This window comes from Hemiscyllium ocellatum (assembly GCF_020745735.1).
Source record: "Hemiscyllium ocellatum isolate sHemOce1 chromosome 27 unlocalized genomic scaffold, sHemOce1.pat.X.cur. SUPER_27_unloc_2, whole genome shotgun sequence".
Classification (NCBI taxonomy): Eukaryota; Metazoa; Chordata; class Chondrichthyes; order Orectolobiformes; family Hemiscylliidae; genus Hemiscyllium; species Hemiscyllium ocellatum.
In genome coordinates this window covers 4,667,853-4,692,006 of record NW_026867487.1, presented here as the reverse complement: position 1 = coordinate 4,692,006, position 24,154 = coordinate 4,667,853, and the positions used below count along the sequence as shown (strand labels likewise).

The 24,154-nt window shown below is 44.4% G+C and overlaps 1 protein-coding gene and 1 gene segment (V, D, J or C); one reads left to right on the top strand and one right to left on the bottom strand.

Moving 5' to 3' along the window:
• The first annotated feature begins 3,777 nt into the window (after positions 1–3,777).
• Positions 3,778–6,892, top strand: LOC132807635 (T cell receptor alpha variable 19-like). The segment is given in 2 exon segments: positions 3,778–3,841; positions 4,567–6,892. Coding segments are annotated over 2 exon segments (525 nt in total).
• A 6,906-nt stretch (positions 6,893–13,798) lies between these two features.
• On the bottom strand, positions 13,799–15,990 carry LOC132807634 (zinc finger protein 239-like). Its single transcript, XM_060821684.1, has one exon. It carries the CDS (start codon positions 15,913–15,915, stop codon positions 15,283–15,285), a length of 633 nt encoding a protein of 210 aa, XP_060677667.1. The 5' UTR covers positions 15,916–15,990; the 3' UTR covers positions 13,799–15,282.
• Positions 15,991–24,154: the final 8,164 nt, after the last annotated feature.

Sequence of the window (24,154 nt, the reverse complement as noted above, 5' to 3'; positions counted from 1 at the left end):
TGCACATTGGTAGCCACAGAAAAGCACACATATACACAGGCCGCAACATACATAAATAGATGCGCAGACAGAATTATAAATACAAAGACACACACACACACACACACACACCAGAGGCACGCACACACACACAAAAGCAAAAACCTAAAATTTACCAAGTCCCCGACTCGTTTTCATTTCGCACGCTATCTGTCGCTTCACTTCTGTCCACATTTAGGACATGGAACATTCCAGCGCAGTACAGGCCCTTCAGCCCTCGGTGTTGCGACAATCTGTGAAACCGATCTGAAGCCCGTCTAACCTACATTATTCTGTTCTCGTCCACCTGCCTATCCAATGGCCATTCAAATGCCCTTAAAGTTGGCAAGTCTACTACTGCTGCAGGAAGTGCGTTCCACGCCCCTTCTACTCTCTGAGTAAAGAAACTACCTCTGATATTTGTCCTATATCTATCACTTCTCGGTTTAAAGCCATGTCCCGTCGTGCTAGCCATCGCCATCCCAGGAAAAAGGCTCTCGCTGTCCTCTCCATCCAACCCTCTGGTTATCTTCTCTGTCTCAATTAATTCATCTCTCAACCTTCTTCTCTCCAATGAAAACATCCTCAAGTCCCTCAGCCTTTCCTCGTAAAACCTCTCATCCATAACAGGCAATATCCCAGTAAATCTCCTCTGAACTCTTTCCAAAGCTTTCACATCCTTCCTAATGTGGTGACCAGAACTATGCCCAATACTCCAAGTGCGGCCGCACCATTTAGTTTCAGCTTCTGAAGCACCAGCATAATGAATGGACAGCATCTTCCAAGAGAATGAGATTTCAGAGATACTTGCCTGGTTTTGGGCAGAGCTGAAAATGTGTTGCTGGAAAAGCGCAGCAGGTCAGGCAGCATCCAAGGAACAGGTGATTCGACATTTCGGGCATAAGCCCTTCTTCAGGAATGGGCCCTTATTTGGGCAGACCCCATCAGAGAGAGAGTGTGTGTGTGTGTGTGTGTGTGTCACATTACATCACGCTGAGGTGACACGCCGCTTCAAATCACAGGACAAAATGTTCGGATTAATGTTGAGACCTTTTGCTTAATTTCGTCAGGCTGATGGAAGTGTGGAATACAGTTTCAGTTGCAATGTTTGAAGAAAATACCCTGAAATCGTTGGGTGCTGCATTTGAAATAAAAAGTGTCGAGTAAACCAGGCAAGGATATTTTGGGGGTGGGGGGCGACAGGAGGAATCTGATATTTTGGTTTTCATTGACCAAGATCGTGTGAATTCAATTCTGGTGAGAACAATTTCCAGACTTAGCCACTAGAGGGCAGGCTGAATCGTTGACATATATTAAATGAGAGAGCGGAGTGCCATTACACACATTGTGCGAAAAGCGTGGTACGGAAAGATAAACTCGAAGACATAACTTATTTCACAACTTCGAAAGAAGGCAACACTGTGTTCGACACGAAAAGAGTGTTTTTCTCATTGTTAACTCTTTTTTTCCCCAACAGAACTCGGTGGACCTTACGTTTCATGTAACTTGATGATGTCTCTCCTCATTCCTGATGAAGGGCTTATGCCCGAAACGTCGAATTTCCTATTCCTTGGATGCTGCCTAACCTGCTGTGCTTTAACCAGGAACACATTTTCAGATGTCTCAAATTTACCGAGTTTTTTTTTCTGCTTTCCTCTCTGATCTACAAGGTAGAAACGGGAGAGGATGAAGTCACGCAACTTGCTCAGTGGACAGTTGTTAAGGAGGCAGAAAACACTTCCATAGAGTGCGCCATAGCAACGGCATCTGGCATAGTGCATTGGTACTGACAGTTCTCGAACCAGCCAGCCCAGTATCTGGTGCTGGCCAAAAGAGAAGCTGATCAACAGGACAGGGTCTCTGCTTCAGTCAGTGCGGACTACAAACACACTGTCCTAAGTGTGAGAGACACTAGACCTAACGACACCGCCGTCTATCTCTGCGCCAATGGGGGCACAGTGTTACAAACAGAGGAAGAATCTGGACAAAAGCCTATACCAAGTTGGCGGGTCGCAGTACTGAGTATCAATGTTATTATTCCAGGGCTCTATAATTCGATGTCAAGGGGAATGTGGTAACAAAGAAAAAGAGATAATACAACCGAGCAAGACGTAAGTGGAAGAAGTGAACAGAAATGGAAATGTGGGCGAAGGCATCGCAAGCATACTCGCATATGCTAACATCAGTGAAATACAAAAATGAGAGAAAGAAATAACATAACAATTTCTTTCAACATCATTCACATTTCATTAACAGTTACACAATCCAGTCATCTCAAAAATGATTCCAACAAGCTAATCATTCGATATCATCCCATTGATTGAGTTGTTCATTTCCTTGTGGTGCAAGGAGACGTCTTTTCGATATCCCGCCAGAGGAAGCGGTAGTCCCACTCTCTTAAACTCTTTATGCCCTCCTTGCACTCTTTGTGCCATCCTCATCGCTTGCCTTGCCATTTCGCTTTGTGTCTTTTGCAAAATACATTCTCTTCTGTCAAGATTTGTCTTAATGCGTACCTCTGCTCTCTCGCCATTCCCATGCAGACTTTTAGAGAAAGTGAATCATCACGTCTTTCTTTTAAAAATCAATTATAGTATTTGGGTGCCGCATGCATTTCTGGCGTGCATCACTAATAAGCCTTGAAAATGTGGCATTGAACCATTTTCTCTAGGTGCAGCAATGTATCCGGTATAGATATGGAACAATGTAAAATTAAAGGAATGTCGACAGCTATGAATCTTATCAGAAAATGCAGCTAAATCAATATTCCACTCTACCATTTAAGTAACTGAAGATGTAGGTTTTTTTAAAATTGATATCATCACTGTCTCCAAATACTTCATACACACTGACCTTCAGCTCAAGCAAGTTTTCAAAACGTCAGAGAGCTGTACTCTTAATTGAGGAACTCAAGTTCTGACACTCCAACAACACATTTTAAAGTCACACAGCACCAAGTTATAGCCTAATAGGTTTATTTGAAAGCACCAGCTGTCTTTCATCAGGTGGTTGTGGAGTATAAGTTCGTAAGGTACATAATTTATAGCAAAAGTTTCCAGTGTGATGTAACTGAAATTATGTATTGATAAAAGACCTGGATTGTTTGTTAAGTCTCTCATCTTTTAGAATGAACATGTTGGTTTCAGTTCTCTCATTTATGAAGCGCAGAATTTTTTTAAGTTACATTCTCAAGTGAACTTTAACAATTGGTGCCATGTCGGCCCAATACTTTTTTCAATACATAATTTCAGTTACATCACACTGTAACCTTTTGCTCTCAACTCTGTGTCTTACAATCTTATACTCCACAACCACGTGTTGAAGGGGCAGCGCTCCAAAAGCCAGTGCTTCCAAATAAACCTGTTGGACTACAACCTGGTGTTGTGTGATATATAACTTTGTGCACCCCAGTCCAACACCGGCATCTCCAAATCGAACAATGTGAACCATGTTCCTTCTCTGACTTCGCCTGGGGACAAAGAAAACTGCCAAACGTCAATGTTTGTTTAAAGTCCCTGTAAAACCCCGTTGTCTGGTGAATAATTTCATCCTGTTCCTTTGTCTTGCGGTCATCTGAAATGAAGTTCAAGGTGCTTGAAGCTGATTGGTTGAATTGAAGAACAAAGGCGTTTGAAACTCATTGGTTGCCACCTGATGCCTTCGTCAACAATGAACCAATGGGCAGAGATCCGGAAGTGTTAGCAATTCTTGAGTCAAGTTATTTTAGCTTCGCCCACTTCTGCTCGCATTCACTGTGATCTCTCTGTGACGATGTCGCCAGAAGCACTGCGTTTATTCCTCGCAGCTGCAGCTGTTCTAACGGGTAGGTTTGATACTTTCAGGATCTTTGTGATTCAGATCCGCAGCGGCAATTGCATTTAAACCCGCAGTTCATTCAACACAGAGGCACCGATACATTCTCTCCAAATGAAAATATTCACGTGGAGCCAAACTTTTCCAACCCCAGCGCTGTTTGGGATGAGATAGCGAACGTCCCCGAGTGAAAGTCAGTGGAGGAGCTAGGCTGGGAGTTAAGCAGAACTGGGTCCATTCAGATACTTTGACAGAGGTGAGACCTTTAAACTCACATACCGTCTGCAGTTTTCCCTTCGGGATCGGGAGCGAAATGGAAAATGACCTCGATGGACGGTGTGATCTGTTTATTGAAGGAGGTTTTATTCAATCTGTCAAAGCCGTACATCTGCTGAGTTGCATGAAATTAATTCCTGTTTATCTTCCCTGCCTTATTTCTCAGATAATTGTTCAAGGATGACTGTGGCATAAGAATAATGTAGTGTTTTCTGTAATTTCTGGATTCTCCTGGAGTCTCTAACTTCAAGTGCTGAACTTGCTAATGCTGACCTTTGCGACATAACCTGTATGCCTCAGTCTAAATTTGTTCTTCCCATTCTATGATCTGTAAATCATTTTTTAAAACTATGATCTGCCTATACCGCTCGTAAACAAAGCTTTTCACTGCGCTGAAGTGCACGTGTGAATAAGTCGATCAATTAACCGATCAAATAAATTGGTCGATCAATTTTACAGGACTTTGTCGAGGAGATTCTGTCTCACAGACACCGGCTTCGATCGCAGTGAATGAGGGGAACAGTGTCCAGTTGTTCTGTAATTACACTACAACAAGCAGCACTCCGGACCTTTACTGGTACCGTCAACATTCCAGTGGTTCCATGGAGTTTCTGCTAATGAGGAACAAATTTGACGGGAACGCAGAGAAGTTTCACGGAGACCGGTTATCCTCAGAGCTCGATCATGTGAATCACACCATCAAGCTGAAAGTGGTGAAAACAGAACTGGCAGACTCTGCAATGTATTACTGCGCACTGCGCCCCACTGAGACTCAGAACTGGGCCGATCCTGTACAAAAACTTGTCAGGGAGTCACTGAACATGACAGTGTGTCAGGCAAACGGCGAGGTGAGGAGAGGATCTGAAAGGGTTCGCAAATTCACGGTGATGTCTGATATTTTTGATTTGAATGCAAAACTTTATTCGTTATAAATGTATTATTGGAATAAGCTGAAACTGTCAGTTTTAGTGAATGAAAAGTGAACTCATGATTTCATGTCTTTTGACATGTAACAAAGTGTTTTGCGTTTACTACTATGAGCGATGTAGAAAATACAGCAGCACGTTTCCTCCAACAAAATCCAAACATTTTGGTGATGGAAACAATGATAGGTCACGTGATTCTGATAGGTCACGTGATTCTGATCGGTCAGTGCGTCGCTGGAGCAACCTGAATAGCATCAAACGTGTTGCGGGATATTAAGCACTGCTCCTGCAGCTGCATGTTAGTGGTTTCAGAATAGCGAAGGACAGATTCGTTGGTAGAGGATAATGCAGGTTTACTTTCAAATACCAACCAGAAAGTGGGATGTAGCTCCGATCTGAACAAAACTGAACACGTAAACACACTCAATAACGGCTGCTTAATCAAAGTCACCAGTGAAAGTCCCAGTCGCATGTGGTTTCTGCTTGCTCGGCTGTCCATAGATCAACATTCCTCACCCCGCACCTAAATTTCTTATATTTTACATCTGATAAAGACAGTTGTATAAGGGCTAGAGGAGTCCTCTCATCCCTCTAGCGACATTTAAGAGAAACCGAATACGACTGTGACCACAAATTGGATTAGAGAAGGTGATCTTGAAAGGATACCCACAGTGCTGTTAGCAAGGGAGTTCCACAATTTTGATTCAGTGACACTGAAAGAATATATTCAAGGTGAGATGGTGATTTACTTTGAGAGAAAGTTACATGCAGTATTATAATCCCGATATTTGGAATTTTCAAATCGATTTAGTTTATTCTTGGATGTATAACTCTTTTAGGATTCTGCTCATCTAATGGTCTGGACACTTATCAGTGACTGCAGGTGAGGTTTCCCTTGTGGGTCAGTAAACAAATGGACTGACACTGGTACAAAAACGGGGGTTTCTGGAAAAACTCGGCAGGTCTGGTGGCATCTGTGCAGAGAAATCAAAGTTTACATTTTGTGTCCCGTGCCCCATCCTCAGAATTGAAACAACATTTTCAATACAGTCCCTGTTGGAAGACATTACTTGGCTGGTGGTGAGAGGAGCACTACCATGCATCCATGGTCCACCTGTATCACCGGACACTGCCCTTGAACCAGCTGCTGAGGGGTTGAGACTGTCGCACACCTCCTGCTGAAATTAGCTCTTGCCAAGTAAGTAAAATACAATGCTCTTTGTTGAGGTTCGTCCTGGGCTGCTCCATGTAGTCTACAGTCCGTTCCCTAGGAAACACACCTTTACAAGCATCAACTACATCTTGAGGACCATTGAAAAAAAACATTGAAAGACACTCTTTGATCTGCCCGAGCCTTGTTCGTCATCCAGAACAAGGAGCTAACTCCAATCGAGTGTTTGGATTGGTGGTGCTGGAAGAGCACAGCAGTTCAGGCAGCATCCTCGGTGCTGCTCCTCAGATGCTGCCTGAACTGCTGCGTTCTTCCAGCACCACCAATCCAAAATATTTTGGATGCTGCCTAGACTGCTGTGTTCTTCCAGCACCACCAATCCAAAATCTGGTTTCCAGCATCTGCAGTCATTGTTTTTACCTATCCAATCGAGTTTTGCAGGTTGACATATTCCAATGACCAGGAATACTTGCTGAGGTCCACGTCAAAGTTTAGGGCAGCTACTGCCAAGACACAGTGGGGAAAAACCACCGTCTGAGGCCTTCCTGTTGAAGGTAAATGGGGGTCAATTCAAATATTGGACTCTCTTAGTGTGTCAAAAATATATAAATAATAGTAATCTTTGTGCAAGAGAGGTTTTTGGTTTTGTGTATGATCAAACTCGAAGGTTGTTTGTGTTTACTTGATATGCAACTGTGCAGAACTGAACAGTTTTTTGGTTGAATGTATATACACAAAGAGATTTGTCTTATGAATAAACTATATTTTTTGAAATTAAAAGATGTTTAACCGAGGCATGATTGTTGCTTATGGAAAACTTCACCCAATACCCTGCTGTGGCCAATTGAAATAAAGTCAAAAGTGTGGCACTGGACAATCACAGCAGATCCAAGCATCCAAGGATCAGGAGGGTCGATGTTTTGAGCTTAAGCTCTTCGTCAAGAATGATGCAGCTCCTCACTTTCTCCCCCCGACTTGAAATAAAGTCAACAATAGCAATTTTTCAAGAGTCTCTGCAAAGACTGCTTTGTGTTCACACAAAAATTGAAGTTAAATCATAAAGTGCGTCGGAATGGTGCGATGATGCAATCATTGAGAAATGTGAAATAAAATCAGAAACAGCTACAGAGCTCCAACAGATCTGGCAATATCTGTCACGAGGGAAATAGTGTTAACTTTTTGAGTCTGATATGACTCCTCTACAGAACGTTTCGTTTGAGCGATGTGTTCTCAGCTTTTGTCACAATGGCTGAGAGAATGCACTGTTAACACCAATGTTTCCCATGCTACTGAGGTGCACTGGTGAAAATCGATTCTGTATAATGTGATCTCCCAATATTCACTGTATAGGTGCAAACTGAAAGCCAATGGCATGACATTGACAATCCCAATTTTATTGTCCCTCTCACCACTCTAACCTGTCTGCCTCTGAAAGGGCTGTATTTTGCTCTTTCAGGTCTAACCCCAACTTCAAATATTTTCATACAGATAGTGCCAGTGTTGTCTGGTGCACCCTTATGTATCGTGTGGAGGACCAATGCAATTTGCAGATAATTCTTCCCATCCTCCCCATGCACCTCCCCACATCCAGACATCAAACCATTGTTGCCAAAACTGTCACCTCCCTCATTACCTCTGGAGACTACCCCCACCCCCCCGTCACGGTTTCCACCCGGATAGCCTCCCAACCCCCGACATCCAGCTTTTATCTGCTTCACAAAATCCACAAACCAAACTTCCCAAGTAGGACCATCGAATCAGACTCTTACTGCGCATACCAAGCTAATTTCCTCATACCTTGACTCCATCTTCTCTCCACTTGTACAGATCTTGACAACCAACATCCATGATTCCACTAATGCCCTCTGCTATAATGACAATTTCCAGTTCCCTGTCTCTGTCTCCTCTTCACCATTCATGTCCAATCTCTCTATACCTCCATTTGCCACAAGGATGATCTGAGATCCTTCAGCTTCTCTCTCGACCACATGCCTGAATAATTTCCATCCATCATCACTCTCCTCTGCTTGGCTGAAAGTTTTCTCTCACTGAACAACTTCTCCTTTAATTTATCTCACTTCCACCAAGTGAAATGGGTGGCCATGGGCCCCGCATGGGTCCAAGTTGTGTCTGCCTCTTTGTGATGCACTTGGAATAATCCTTATTCCAGTCCTACACTGGCCCAGATGTACAAATATCACTTCGATACATTGATGGCTACTTCTGGGTGGCACAGTGGTTAGCACTGCTGCCTCATAGCGCCAGAGACCTGGGTTCAATTCCCACCTCAGGTCTGTGTGTAGTTTGTACATTCTCCCCGTGTCTGTTTGGGTTTCCTCCCACAGTCCAAAAATGTGCAGGTTAGGTGAATTGCACATGCTAACCTGCCTGTAGTGTTAGGTGCAGGGGTAAATGTAGGGGAGTGGGTCTGGATGGGCTTCTGTTCGGAGAGTCAGTGTGGACTTGTTGGGTTGAAGGGCCTGTTTCCACAGTGTAAGTAATTTAACCTAATCAATGTACCACTTCGTGCTCCAGCCTGGATCTTGAGAAATTTGATAATTCTTCTTTCAATTTACATGCCTCTATAACTTTCACATCATCCATTTCCCTTCCTTCCCTTGACCTCTCCAATTCCATTTCAGAAAATAAACTGCACACTGTCATTCACTACAAAACCAGTGACTCACAAAGCTACCTTCACCTCAGCTCTTCGCACCTCGAGTCCTGTGAGGAGTCCATCCCATTCTCCTAGTTCCTTCAACAGGGTCGTATCTCATTGGATGATACCACCTTTGTAAACAACGCTACTGACGTGGTTTTCTTCTTCCATTACCGCAGTTTTCCACTTATAGTGGTTGACAGGACTCCCAATCCCATCCGACCTTTCAGCCGTGTTTTTTTCTTGCCCTTTCTCATCACTCACAATAGCATGATTGGGCCCCCTTCTCATCCAACGATTCTTTCCATTCAAAGGATCATTCCCCTCCATTTCAGTAGAATACCACTAACAAGAGCACATCTTTCTCTCACTCCCCATCTGAATTTTGACTGATTGATTGTCAAAAGGTACTGAGGTACAATAAAAAAAGCTTGTTTTACGAGCAGTACCGGCATACCATAGTAAGCACAGATGTACACATCAAAAAGGCTTAGGCAGAGGTATACAAGTTACATTGAACACAGCATGCGATGTGCAAGATCAGCATTAGTGGGATCTGCATTATTTCAGGTTAGAGAGTCATAGAGTCATAGAGAGGTACAGCCCAGAAACAGACCCTGTAATCCAACTTGTCCATCAGCTATCCCTACCCAATCTAGTCCCACCTGCCAGCACCCGGCCCATATCCCTCCAAACTCTTCCTATCCATATACCCATCCTGTTGCCATTTAAATGTTGCAATTCTACCAGCCTCCATCACTTCCTCTGGCAGCTCATTCCAAACACGTCTCTTTTATATCTTTCCCCTCTCACCTTAAACCTATGTCTTCTAGTTCTGGATTCCACACCCCACCGGAAAAGGCTTTGTCTATTTATCCTATCCATGCCCTTCAAGATTTTATAAACCTCTATCAGGTCACACCTTAGCCTCTGCGCTCCAGGAAAAACAAGCCCAGTCTATTCAACCTCTCCCTGTAGCTGAATTCCTCCAACTCTGGCAACATTCTTGTAAATGTTTTTGAACCCTTTCAAGTTTCGCAGCATCTTTCTGCGTATATGGAGGATAGTGGGCGAGTGTAGGTTAGGTGGGCTTGGATCGTCGCAACATCGAGGGCCGAAGGGCCTGTACTGCGCTGTATTTTTCTATGTGGCTCCGTGGCTCAACACTTCCAACTCCCCCTCCCACTCCACCAAGGACATGCAGGTCCTTGGATTCCTCCATCGCCAGACCATAGCAACACGACGGCTGGAGGAAGAGTGCCTCATCTTCGGCCTAGGAACCCTCCAACCACAAGGGGTGACTCAGATTTCTCCAGTTTCCTCATTTTCCCTCCCCCCACCTTGTCTCAGTCAAATCCCTCAAACTCAGCACAGCCTTCCTAACCTTCAATCTTCTTCCTGACCTGTCCGCCCCCACCCCCACTCCAGCCTATCACCCTCACCTTAACCTCCTTCCACCTATCGCATTTCCAACTCCCCTCCCCAAGTCCCTCCTCCCTCCCTTTTATCTCAGCCTGCTGGACACACTTTCCTCATTCCTGAAGAAGGGTTCATGCCCAAAACGTCGATTCTCCTGCTCCTTGGATGCTGCCTGACCTGCTGCGCTTTTCCAGCAACACATTTTTCAGCTCTGATCTCCAGCATCTGCAGTCCTCACTTTCTCCTTATTAAAATCAACCTGATTACGACTCCGATTTGAGGTCCATCTTTGATTTTCTTTCTCCAAAATATTCCTGAATCACTTTAAATGAGTTACGACATTGGTCTGAAAAATACTCCCTCCCTGCTTATTTAAAGATTTGTCTGTCTTTGTGATCTAAAATTGATTGCAAGAGCTCCCCCTTCCTGGTTGGGGAATTTCTATATAACTGGCCTCAACTGCTCTCCTGCATCCATTTTATAAGTTCCTTTAAACCTTTCACAGAATGACGACCACAGTTAATGTTGGGGAAGTTAAAAATCCCCCACTATCACGATCTTATGTTTAGACTTTCCTGAAATTTGCCTCTTTACCGGCTCTACAATCTGTACCCATAGGAGTTTGATGAAAGCGTTTTCTAAGATATCATCTCTCATTGTTGTAACAATCTCCCTGATATCCTTTCTTTCAAAGAGAGTACCAGACGCGGGGCGGATTCAAAATATTACTTTTTGTTTTGCTTAGTTATAGCTCAGTAACAGCACTCAGGAAAACATAACGGCACAAAGTTCACACACAAAAAAAGACACACCCGCTGTCTTCAGAATGTCATTCATTTCAACTCCGAGAGCACACGCCCCCCACCACCCCACTTTGATTCCTATTGGTCAGCAAAGCTGAGTTGTTGCTCGGTCATTGGCTCTCTTTCACCCACACAGCATTTTCACTGAGATTGACAGCCCCCTAGCCCAATCACGGTGACAGTGATAGAACACAGAAAAATACAGCGCAGTACAGGCCCTTCGGCCCTCGATGTTGCGACGATCCAAGCCCACCTAACCTACACTAGCCCACTATCCTCTGAGATATGTCTATCCAATGCCCGTTTAAATGCCCATAAAGAGGGAGAGTCCACCACTGCTACTGGCAGGGCATTCCATGAACTCACAACTCGCTGAGTAAAGAATCTACCCCTAACATCTGTCCTATACATACCACCCCTTAATTTAAAGCTATGCCCCCTCGTAATATCTGACTCCATATGTGGAAATACAGTGACAGTTAAAAATCTCACAACACCAGGTTATAGTCCAACAGGTTGAATTGGAAGCACACTAGCTTTCGGAACAATGCTCCTTCATCAGGTGATTCCACCCCAGTTCAACACCAGCATCTCCAAATCATGTTACTCTGACAGTCGTCATTGCTAAACATTTTCTGAAACTGCCAATTAATTAGAAATTTCTCATTATAGGGAAAACAAAAGAATATTGATCATTTGGATCATTTTCAAAAATGCCGTGAGGTCTAACAGATTCTCATATCTTAAACGAGAGACAGTGGGAGAGAGAAAAAGAGAATTAACCGTTTGTGCTATGCCTGCTTAACTGTAAACTGTTGTGGTCTGGTTTGAATCCTTTAGTGGACTAAGAACGTGTTTTGGGGTTATGGGATAAGGCAGGAACAGGATACTGATTTTGGATGATCAGCTATGATCACAATGAATGGTGGTGCTGGTTTGAAGGGCCGAATGGCCTACTCCTGCACCTATTGTCATGTGTCTAATGTAGTCACCTTTGGTGTTAGCTGCAAATGTTAATTGTTTTCTCTATGGCTTACAGAGTCAAATGCAATTAATGGCCACCTCAATAAAATCCTGCTGTCAGCAATAGTTGTGTGCAGCCATCTTATGCTACTCAGTTTGGCCAGTCATAACAATCCAGTTTGTACTACTCAGTTACAGGCAGTCTAACATTCCCTAAATGTAACAAACAGAGACACCTCTTCTTTTGCCTCCTTCGCTGTCTCACAGGAATATCCCGTTTCCTGGATAGTGATCTTCAAACCCTGCCTCAACCTCAACAATGTCTCAGTCATCACACCCCATTTTTAATTTGTGTCCTCAACTCATCTGCTTTGTTCATTAAACCGCAAGTGTTAAAATCAGTGCAATTCAACCATGTCAAACCAGCTTTAGGGCGAGAGGGGAAAGATATAAAAGAAGGACCGATGTGGCAACTTTTGCATGCAGAGGGTAGTGTGTGTATGGAATAAGTTGCCAGAGGGAGTGGTGGTGGCTGGTACAATTACAGCATTTAACAGGCATCTGGATGGGTGTATGAATAGGAAGGATTTAGAGGGATATGGGCCAAGTATTTAATTTAGATAAATGCAAGGTGCTGCATTTTGGGAAAGCAATCTTAGCAGGACTTATACACTTAATGGTAAGGTCCTAGGGAGCGTTGCTGAACAAAGAGCCCTTGGAGAGCAGGTTTATAGCTCCTTGAAAGTGCAGTCACAGGTAGATAGGATAGTGAAGAAGGCGTTTGGTATGCTTTCTTTTATTGGTCAGAGTATTGGGTACAGGAGTTGGGAGGTCATGTTGCGGCTGTACAGGCAATTGGTTAGGCCACTGTTGGAATATTGCATGCAATTATGGTCTCCTTCCTATCGAAAAGATGTTGTGAAAATTGAAAGGGTTCAGAAAAGAGTTACAAAGATGTTGCCAGGGTTGGAGGATTTGAACTACAGGGCGAGGCTGAACAGACTGGGATTGTTTTCCCTGGAGCGTCAGAGGCTGAGGGGTGATCTTATAGAGGTTGGCAAAATTATGAGGGGCATGGATAGGATAAATAGGCAAAGTCTTTTCCCTGGGGTCAGAGAGTCCAGAACTAGAGGGCATAGGTTTTTTTTATATATCTTTCCACTCTCACCCGAAACCTAAGGGGCAACTTTTTCTCACAGAGGGTGGTACGAGTATGGAATGGGCTGTCAGAGGAAGTGGTGGAGGCTGGTACAATTGCAACATTTAAGAGGCATTTGGATGGGTATATGAATAGGAAGGGTGTGAAGGGATATGGGCCGGGTACTGGCAAATGGGACTAGATTAGGTTAGGATACCTGGTCAGCATGGACGAGTTGCACTAAGGGTCTGTTTCTGTGCTGTACGTCTCTATGGCTCGACCCTAACTCCCTTGTACATGAACTGGTCTGAAAGGTCGATGCCTTCCTTGGTCAGTCGTTGATTCTTCTCTTCTTACACTTTGTCCATTTTCTCTGGCTCTCCCATACTTGTCAACAGTACTTGTAACTAAACGTGCAGCTTTTCAGGCTCTTTCTGCCAACCGTACATGTGAAGGGTGCTGATTAGCTTATCTCTAAAGCACTCAGAAGTAGGGAAAATAAGACCTGATGCAACTTATTTTAACAAGTTGTACTATTTTATATCCCAAATAGGTAACTGAACCTGTGACGTTTACAAATATCATCAGAAATATATCTAAACCATGCTTTCTGGATCTAAATATCAAAAGGGTTAACACCCAACATTGACAGTTACAAAGGGAACTCATTTTGTTTAAACAATCCAGATGAACTTCAAAACCCCTTCAGAAAGGCTGCAAGTAATACAGGAGCAGGGGCGTGTCACTACAGTTATGCAGGGTCATGGTGAGGCCACACCGAGAATATTGTGAGCAGTTTTGGTTGCTTTTTCTGAGGAAGGATGCTCGTGCTCTCGCGGGAGTGCAGCAAAGGTTTACCAGCCTGATCCTGGGATGGCTGGACTGACATACAAGGACACATCAATTAGGTTAGGATTGCTTTTACAGGAGTTCAGATGAATGTGGGGGGGGGGGGGTGGATCTAATAGACACTTATAAAATTCTAAGAGGACTAGACAGAGAAGAGATTTCCAATGGTGGGTGCTTCCACAGTCTGCGGATTCCGGGTGGACCGTTTAGGTTGGAGATGAGGTGACATTTCTGCACCCAAAGAGTGGTGAGCCTGTGGCATTCATTAGCACAGGAAGTAGTTGATGCCAAAACATTGAATGCATTCAAGAGGCAGCTAGATACAGCACTTGGGGCTAATGGGATCAAGGTTTATGGGAGAAAGGAGGAGTAGGATGATCAGCCATGATCGCGATGAATGCTGGAACAGACACAAAGGGCCGAACGGCCGCCTATGTAAACAATGTGCAGGTGGACAATCTTGTGTTGATATAGAGTAACATTGCGATTATTTTCAAACCCATCCTACACAATTGCATCAATGATTCATCCAGAATATCAGCCCTTTAAATGGTTCAGGGGGTTTAATAATATGAATGTAAATGGCTCAATGACCAAGGTTTATTCCTTAAATGTGAGGAAAAGCAAAACCCTTCACCTATGGCTCTTTTGAATTTGCTGATGTGCTCGCAAAGATGTTGACACAAGCAGAACAGGCGGTGAACAGGATCCCAGTGTCACTTAGATTAGATTACATTAGATTACTTACAGTATGGAAAGAGGCCCTTCAGCTCAACAAGTCCACATGGACCCACCGAAGCGTATTACCACCCAGACCCATTCCCCTAAATTTACCCCTTCACCTAATACTATGGGCAATTTAGCGTGGCCAATTCACCTAACCTGCATGTTTTAGGATTGTGGGAGGAAACCGGAGCAGCCGGAGGAAACCCATGCAGACACGGGGAGAATGTGCAAACTCTACACCGAAAGTAACCAGAGGCGGGAACTGGTGCTGTGAGGCAGCAGTGCTAACCACTGTACCACCCATAAGCTTCACTGTCGTGCTAATAGTTCAAAATCTCTTCCCAGATACAGAACAAGTGAACAGTCTCTCCACAGGAGTAAATGGACTGGTGTCTCAGCAGGATGCTTGACTGAGTGAATGCTTTCACACCATCACTCAGGGCAGCTGAATGGTTTTCTCTCTGGTATGGACTCGCTGGTGTATCAACAGTCTCGATGAGCAATTGAATGCTTTCCCACAATCAGAATGGTCTCTCCCCAGTGTGAACGCGCTGGTGTATCTGCAGATTACATGAGCGATTGAATCCTTTTCCACATTCAGGACAGGTGAATGGTTTCTCCCCAGTGTGAATCCGCTGGTGGATCAGTAGTTTCGATGTGTAATTGAACCCTTTTCCACATTCGGAACAGGTGAAAGGTCTCTCCCCAGTGTGGATGCGTTGATGTTTCAGCAGGCTGGATGAAGACGCGAATCCTTTCCCACAGTCGGAGCAAGTGAATGGCCTCTCTCCAGTGTGAACACGCTGGTGTATCCGCAGGTCAGACGACTGAGCGAATGCTTTCCCGCACACGGAGCAGGCGAACGGTCTCTCTCCGGTGTGAACCCGTTGGTGTATTCGCAAGTGGGACGACTGACTGAATCCCATCCCACAGTCGGAGCAGGTGAACGGCTTCTCCCCAGTGTGACTGCGGTGGTGAGTTTCCAGTTCTGATGGGTAAAGAAATCCCCTCCCGCAATCCCCACATTTCCACGGGCTCTCCCCAGTGTGACTGCGTTGGTGAGTTTTCAGCTGGGATGGGTAAAGAAATCCCTTCCCGCAATCCTCACATTTCCACCGCCTCTCCCTCGGGTGATTGTGGTGGCGTTTGGACATTTCCGATGAACCTTCACAGGCTTTCCCACATGCAGACGACGCGCGTTTCTTCCGCTGTGAACAATGCTTGTTCAAAATTCTGAGGAAAACATTAGGTTATGATAAACAGAGTGAGAGTCAGATCCGGATGTGGTTTCATTTGAAGTCTCCGATTGCAAATCACAAACACAAAACAAAAGCATGAAGAGAAATTAGAGGAAAACACAAGCTATGAAACAGAGAGCAATTTGTGGAGATGATACCGAGGGAAACTGCTGGGATTTCATTAAAACAAACTGGTTAATAAATGTCCTTCAGGGAAGGAAACCAATCACTGCAGAAAACAACTGAGAGTGATTAAGGTGGGAGAGACAGGTATGAAGCAGACACCTTTTACACAACTCAGTCCTGTTCCTGTTTTCTCCCCCCACCCCTTTAATCCACCCCAAGGGCTAAGACCAAGTACACAGTTCCTCGGAAGTGGAGTTGCAAGTAGGCAGGGTGGTGAAAGCAGTATTTGGAATACTTGCCTGTAGGAGTTGGGAAGTCATGTTGTGGCGGCATTAGACACTGGTTAGGCTCGGTTTGGAAGATGCAGTTCTGCTCTCCCTGCGGTAGGAAAGATATTGTGAAACTTAAACATTCGGAAAAGATTTGTTGCTGGGATTTAGAATTGGGCTACAGGGAAAAGGCTGAGTAGGCTGCGTGGTGTGACAGGGGCTGAGGAATGACCTTGTTGAGGTTTATAAAAGCATGCAGATCATGGATTGGGTGAGTAGCCAACGTCCTTTTCACCGGGGTAAGGGAGCTTAAAATAGTGGGTATAGGTTGAAGGTGGGAGGGGAAAGATTTGAAAGAGACCAGAGGGGCAATTTTTTCCACACAGAGGATGATTTGCATATGAAATGAGTGAGCAGAGGAGACCCGGATAATTACAACATTTAAAAGGCATCTGGATGGGTACATGAACAGTGAGTGTTTAGGGGGATATAAGCCAAAGCTGGCTAATTGGAGTAGATCAGTATAGAGCCAGTCAGTATGGAAAAGTTAGACCAATGAGTCTGTTTGATTGCTAACTCTATGATGCAAAGTGCTTATGCAAAATGGCAGAAATCCAGATTAAAATCAGAAAATGCTGGGAGATGCTCAGCAGGTCTGGCCGTACTTAAAATGGTGACAGATGCAGGAATCATTACAATCTTAGAGCTAGAACAAAGAGAGTTGTTATCTCTGGTTTGTTACCCGTGCCACCTGCTAGTGAGGTGAGGAATAGGGAGAGAGAGGAGTTGAACACATGGCTACAGAGATGGTGCAGGAGGGAGGAATTCAGATACCCGGGATAAATGGGGCTCATTCTGGGGTAGGTGGGACCTCGACAAATGGGATGGTCTACACCTGAACCAGACGGAAACCAATATCTTTGGGAGGCGGGTGGGCGGTGGAGGTTTGCTCATGCTCTTCAGGAGGATTTAAACTAATTCAGCAGGAGGAACCTGAATTATAGCTCCAGAGTAGAGGAGGTTGAGAGTTCTGAGGTTCTGAATAAGGTATCAAGGTCACAGGAGTGTACCGGCAAGCAGGAAGGTGGTTTGAAATGTGTCTATTTCAATGCCAGAAGAATCTGGAATAAGGTGGGTGAATGTGCAGCATGGGTTGGTACCTGGGACTTCGATGTTGTGGCCATTTCGGAGACATGGATAGAGCAGGCACAGAAATAGTTGTTGCAAGTTCTGTGGTTTTGATGTTTCACTGACAACAGGAAAGGTGGGAAAAGAGGAGGTGGTGGCATTGTTGGTTAAGGACAGTATTATGGTGGCAGAAAGGACGTTTGATGAGGACTCATCTACTGAGGTAATATGGACTGAGGGGTAGAAACAGGCATGGACAGGTCACCCTGTTGGGAGTTTTCAAAAATCTCTGAAAAATTCCAGAGATGTGGAGGAAAGGATGCAAAGATGATCCTCAATAGGAGCGAGAGTAACACGGTAGTTGTTATGGGGGATTTTAACTTTCCTAATATTGATTGGAAACACCATATTTTGCGTACCATAGATAGGTTAGTTTTTGTCCAATGTATACATGAGGGTTTCCTGACACAGTATATAGATAAGCCAACTAGAGGCAAAGCCATATTGGATTTGGTACTGGGTAATGTACTAGGAGCAGGTGTTATATTTGGAGATAGGTGAGCACTTTGGTGATAGTGACCACAGTTCAGTTGTGTTTACTTTAGCAATGGAAAGGGATAGGTAAATACCACAGGTCAAGAATTATAACTGGGGGAAAAACAACTTTGACGTGATTAGTTGGGTTTAGGATGCATTGGATGGGAAAGGAAACTGCAGGGCCTGGGCACAATTGAAATGTGGAGCCTGTGTCACGCAGGATGGAAGTGGTCAAGAGACGGAACCGTGGTTTACTAAAGACGTGGATTAGATTAGATTACTTACAGTGTGGAAACAGGCCCTTCGGCCCAACAAGTCCACACCGACCCGCCGAAGCACAACCCACCCATACTCCTACATTTACCCCTTACCTAACACTACGGGCAATTTAGCATGGCCAATTCACCTGACCCGCACATCTTTGGACTGTGGGAGGAAACCGGAGCACCCGGAGGAAACCCACGCAGACATGGGGAGAACGTGAATCTCTTATCAAGAGGAAGGAGGAGGATTACGTAAAGATGAGACATGAAGGCTCAGTTAGGGTGCTTGAGTGTTACAAGTTAGCCAGGAAGGACAGAAAGAGAGAGCTAAGAAGAGCCAGAAGGGCAGATGAGAAGTCTTTGGCAGGTAGGATCAAAGAAAATCCTAAAGCTTTCTCTTCTATGTCAGGAATAAAAGAAAGAGTTCAAGCCTGTCAAGGTCAATAGTGGGAAGTTTTGCGTGGAGTCCGAAGAGATAGGAGAGGCGCTAAGTGAATATTTTTCGTCAGCATTTACAGAGGCAAAGAAAATGTTGTCGAGGAGAATACGGAGATACAGGCTACTAGACTAGACAGGATTAAGGTTGATCAGGAGGATATGTCAGCAATTCTTGAAAGAGTCAAAATAGGTAAGTCCCTTAGGCCAGATGGCATTTATCCTAGGATTCTTTGGGAAGCCAGGGAGGAGATTGCTGAGCCTTTGGCTTTGATCTTTATGTCATCATTGTCTACAGGAATAGTTCCAGAAGACTGGAGGACAGCAAGTTTGGTTCCCGTGTTCAAGAAGGGGAGTAGAGACAACCCTGGTAATTACAGACCAGTGATGCTTCGGTTATGGGTAAAGCGTTGGAAAGGATTATAAGAGGTAGGATTGGTAATCATCGAGGAAGGAATAATTTGATTAGAGATAGTCAACATGAGAAACCTTATTGTGTTCTTTCAGAAGGTGATCAAGCAGGTGGATGAGGGTAAGGGTAACTCCCCCAGTGTCCTTGGGGGAGTTTTTGCTACTGCTATTGTGGAGGTTTTAAACTGATGTGGCAGGGGACTGGGAACCAGAAGAGAAAACAAGTAGGCAGGGAGGTGGAGAATGGAGACTGTAAGAATTATGAAGATAACATTAATCAAGGGAAGAAAAGGCAGAGAGCAGGTGAGCACAAAAGAACTGGTGGCATCTACTTTAAGGATGTATAGTGTGTAAGGCAGATGAACGTAGGGCTTGGATTGGTGCCTGTGAGTATAACATTCTTGCCATCTCAGACACTTGGTTGAAGGAAGGGCATGATGATTGGCAACTAAATGTTCCAGGACATAGACGCTTCAGACAGGACAGGGAGGGAAGTAAAAAGGAGGGGGTGGAGTTGCATTGCTGGTCAGGGACGATATCATGGCTGTGCTAAAGGAGGACACTATGGCGGTCTTGGGTACTGAGGCATTATGGGTGGAGCTGAGGAATAAGAAGGGTGCAGTTACATTGTTGGGGTGTATTACACACAGCCCAACAGTGTGCGTGAGGTAGAAGAACAAGTAGGTAAATAGATGTAGAGGCAATAGGGTAGTGGTGATGGGAGATTTTGATTTTCCCAACATTGACTGGAATACATTTAGCGGCAGAGGTCTGGATGGAGTAGAATTTGTACGAAGCATCCAGGAGAGTTTTCTAGAGCAGTATGTCAATAGTCCGACGAGGGAAGGGGCCATATTGGACCTGGTACTGGGAACGAGCCAGGTAGAAGTTGCGGTGGGGATTTCTTTGGGAACAGTGACCAGAATTCTGTAAATTTTATAAGACTCGTAGATAAAGAAGAGAGGAGCCCTAAGGGAAGAGTGCTAAACTGGGCCAAAGCCAATTATATCAAAATTAGGCAGGAGCTGGGAAACTGTGGATTGAACGCAGCTATTTGAAGGGAAGTCCACATTAGAGATGTGGGAAGCTTTCAAAGATAGCTTAACGGCAGTGCAGGATAGGCATGTCCTGTTGAAGGCAAAGGATAGGAAGGCAAGATTAGTGAACCATGGATGACAGGAGAAATTGTACGACTACGGAAAAGGGAAGTGTACATAAGGTCTAGGCAGCTGAAGGAATATCGGAAGAGTCAGACAAGTCTTAAAGAAGGAATCAAGCGGGCTAAAAGGAGTCATGAAATAGCTTTAGCAAGCACAATTAAGGAAAATCCCAAAGCATCTTATTCTGAAATAAGAAGCAAGCGGGTAACTAGAGAAAGGATTGGTCCACTAAAAGATAATGAAGGAAGGCGGTGTGACAAACCTGAGAGAATGGGTGAGATTCTGAATGATTACTTTGCATCAGTGTTCACGGAGGTGAGGAACATGATGAATCTTGAGATTAGAGATAGAAGTTTGATTAGTCTGGATCATGTTGGCATAAGTAGGGAAGATGTGTTGGGTATGCTAGAGGTTATTAAGGTGGACAAATCCCCAGGACCGGATGGGATCTATCCCATGTTGCTGAGGAAGGCAAGAGTGGAAATAGCTGGGGCTCTGACAGATATCTTTGTGGTATCCTGAAATACAGGCGAGCTATCGGCGGACTGGAAGATTGCTCATGTTATCCCCCTGTACAACAAGGGTAGTAGAGATATTCCGGGTAACTGCAGACCAGCGAGCCTGACGTCGGTGGTAGGGAAGTTGTTGGAGAGGGTACTGAGGGATAGGATCTATTGATATTTGGAAAGGAATTAGCTTATCAGTGATAGGCAATATGGTTTCGTGCGGGGGAGATCGTGCCTTACCAAATTGATAGAGTTCTTCGAGGAAGTGACCAAGTTGATAGATGAAGGAAGGGCTGTTGATGTCATATACATGGATTTTAGTAAGGCATTTGATAAGGTTCCCCATTGTAGACTCATGGAGAGTGTGAAGTCACATGGTGTGCAGCGTGTTCTAGCTAGTGGATAAAGAACTGGTTGAGCAACAGGAGACAGAGAGTAGCAGTTGAAGGGAGTTTCTCAACATAGAGAAAGGTGACCAGTGGTGTTCCCACAGGGGTCAGTATTGGGGCCACTGTTGTTTGTAATATACATAAATGATCTAGAAGAGGGCAGTGTTGGTATGATCAGCAAGTTTACAGATGACACAAAGATTGGTGGAGGAGCAGGAAGCATAAGGGACTGTCAGAGAATACAGGAGAATATAGACAGACTGGAGAGTTGGGTGGAAAAGTGTCAGATGGTGTTCAATCCAGACAAATGTGAGGTGATGCATTTAGGCGAGTCTAATTCTCGAGCGAATTATACAACGAATGGAAGAGCCTTGGGAAAAGTTGATGGGCAGAGAGATCTGGGAGTGCAGGTCCATTGTACCCTGAAGGCTGCTGCACAGGTGAATAGAGTGGTCAAGAAGGCATATATAGTATACTTGCCTTCATTGGACGGGGTATTGAGTATAAGAGCTGGTAAGCCATGGTAAAATTGTACAAGACATAGGTTCGGCCGCGTTTAGAATACTGCGTACAGTTCTGGACGCCACATTACCAAAGGGATGTGGACGTTTTGGAGAGGGTGCAGAGAAGGTTTACGAGGATGTTGCCTGGTATGGAAGGTGCTAGCTATGAAGAGAGGTTGAGCAGGTTTGTTTTCTAATGAAAATAAACCTAAGGGAAATTGAGGTTTACAAAATCATGAAGGGTATGGACAGGGTGGATAGAGACAAGCTTTTTCCCCAAGGTGAATGATTCAATAATGAGAGGTCATGCTTTCAAGGTGAGAGGTGGAACGTTTAAGGGGGATACACACAGCAAGTACTTCACACAGAGGGTGGTGGGCGTTTGGAATGCGTCGCCAGCAGAGGTGGTAGAGGCAGGCACGGTAGATTCATTTAAGATGCATCTGGACAGATGCATGAGTAGGTGGGGAGCAGAGGGGTACAGATGCTTAGGAATTGACCGACAGGTTTAGACAGTACATTGGATCAGCTCAGGCTTGGAGGGCCGAAGGGCCTGTTCCTGGGCTGTAAATTTTCTTTGTTCTTTGATGTGCTGTTTATGGATTTCAGTAAAGCATTTGTTAAGGTTCGCTACGGTAGGCTATTGCGCAAATACAGAAGCATGGGACTAGGGGTGATTTCGCAGTTTGGATCAGAAATTGGCTGGCTGAAAGAAAGGTGACTGATGGTAAATGTTCATCTTAGAGTTTAGTTACCAGTGGTAAACCGCAAGATTGTTTTGGGGCCACTGTTGTTAGTCGTTTTATAAATGACCTGGATGAAGGCGTAGAAGGATGGGTTAGTAAATGTGCAGATGACACTAAAGTCGGTAGAGTTGTGGACAGCGCGGAAGGATGTTGCAGGTTACAGAGGGATATAGATAAGTTGCAGAGCTGGACTGGCAGTGGAAATGGAGTTTAATCCAGAAAAGTGTAAAGTGATTCACTTCAGAAGGAGTAACAAGTACACAAAGTACTGGGCTAATGGTAAGATTCTTGGTCGTGTAGATGAGCAGAGAGATCTGTGTCCATGTGCATAAATCCCCAAAAGTTGCCACCCAGGTTGACAGGGTTGTTAAGGTGTACGGTGTGTTAGCTATTATTGGCAGAGGGATTGAATTTTGGAGCTATGAGGTCATGTTGCAGCTCTGGTGTGGCTAAACTTGGACTATTGCATACAGTTCTGGTCACTGCATTATAGGAAGGATACGGAAGCACTTGGAAAGGATGCAGAGGAGATTTACCAGAAGGTTGCCTGGAATGGAGGAAAGGTCTTATGAGGAAAGGCTAAGGGATTTTAGGCTGCTTTTGTTAGAGAGAAGGAGGTGAAGAGGTGACTTAATAGAGACATACAAGATGACCAGAGGATTAGATAGGGTGGACAGCGAGAGCCTTTTTCCTCTGATGGTGATGACTAGAATGAGGGACATCGCTTTAAGTGGAGGGTGGTAGATATAGGTCAGAGGTAGGTTATTTCATCAGAGGGTAGTAAGGGCATGGAATGCCCTGCCTACAACAGTAGTAGACTCACCAACGTTCAAGGGGATTTAAATGGTCATTGGATAAACATATGGATGATAATGGAATAGTGTAGGTTAGATGGGCTTCAGATCAGTTCCACAAATCGGCGCAACATTGAGGGCCTGGACTGCGCTGTAACGTTCTATGTTCTAACCTTGAAGAAGCATTTACCTAATCATACAAGGCACTACAATGTTGATCACATGCTGAGTGCCAGAAAATGAGACCAGAATAAATAGGTGCTTGATGACCAGCATGGATATGAGGAGGACATTGTGTTCAACATTTGTATACCTGATACTTGGACATTTTTGTTCTGTGTTTTACTGCCACTGTCTCTTTTAGGAAGCAGGCCAGGAGTGACAGGCCTGGAGGAATCCCTCTCAGTCCAATATCACCTTCCTCAGTGCAGGACTTTCAAAGCAATTTTTCAAAGTGCTTAGCAAAAGTATACTCCAGTGAAAAGGAAGGACTGTAAGGAAAGGGGTAATCTGCCACGGGTGTCTAAGGAAATAAGCGAGGCTGTCAAATCAAAAAAGGTATACAAAGTGGCCAAAAACAGCATAAAACTAGTAGGTTGGGAACACTTTAAAAAGGTCAACAGAAAGCCACAAACAGAGCTACAAAAAAAAGGTCAGGTAAAACAGGAGGGGAGAAAAAAAGCACAGAATATAAAGACAGACAGCACAAGTTTCTATAAATATATCAAATGAAAAAGAGTTGCGAAAGTAAATGATGGTCCTTTAAAGGATGAGAAGGGGCATTAAGTTATGAGATATGATGAAATGGCAGAGGCATTTAACAGGTATTTTGTTAAAGTCTTCACAGTGGAGGACACCAATAATAGACACAAGCATCTCCCCCGACTA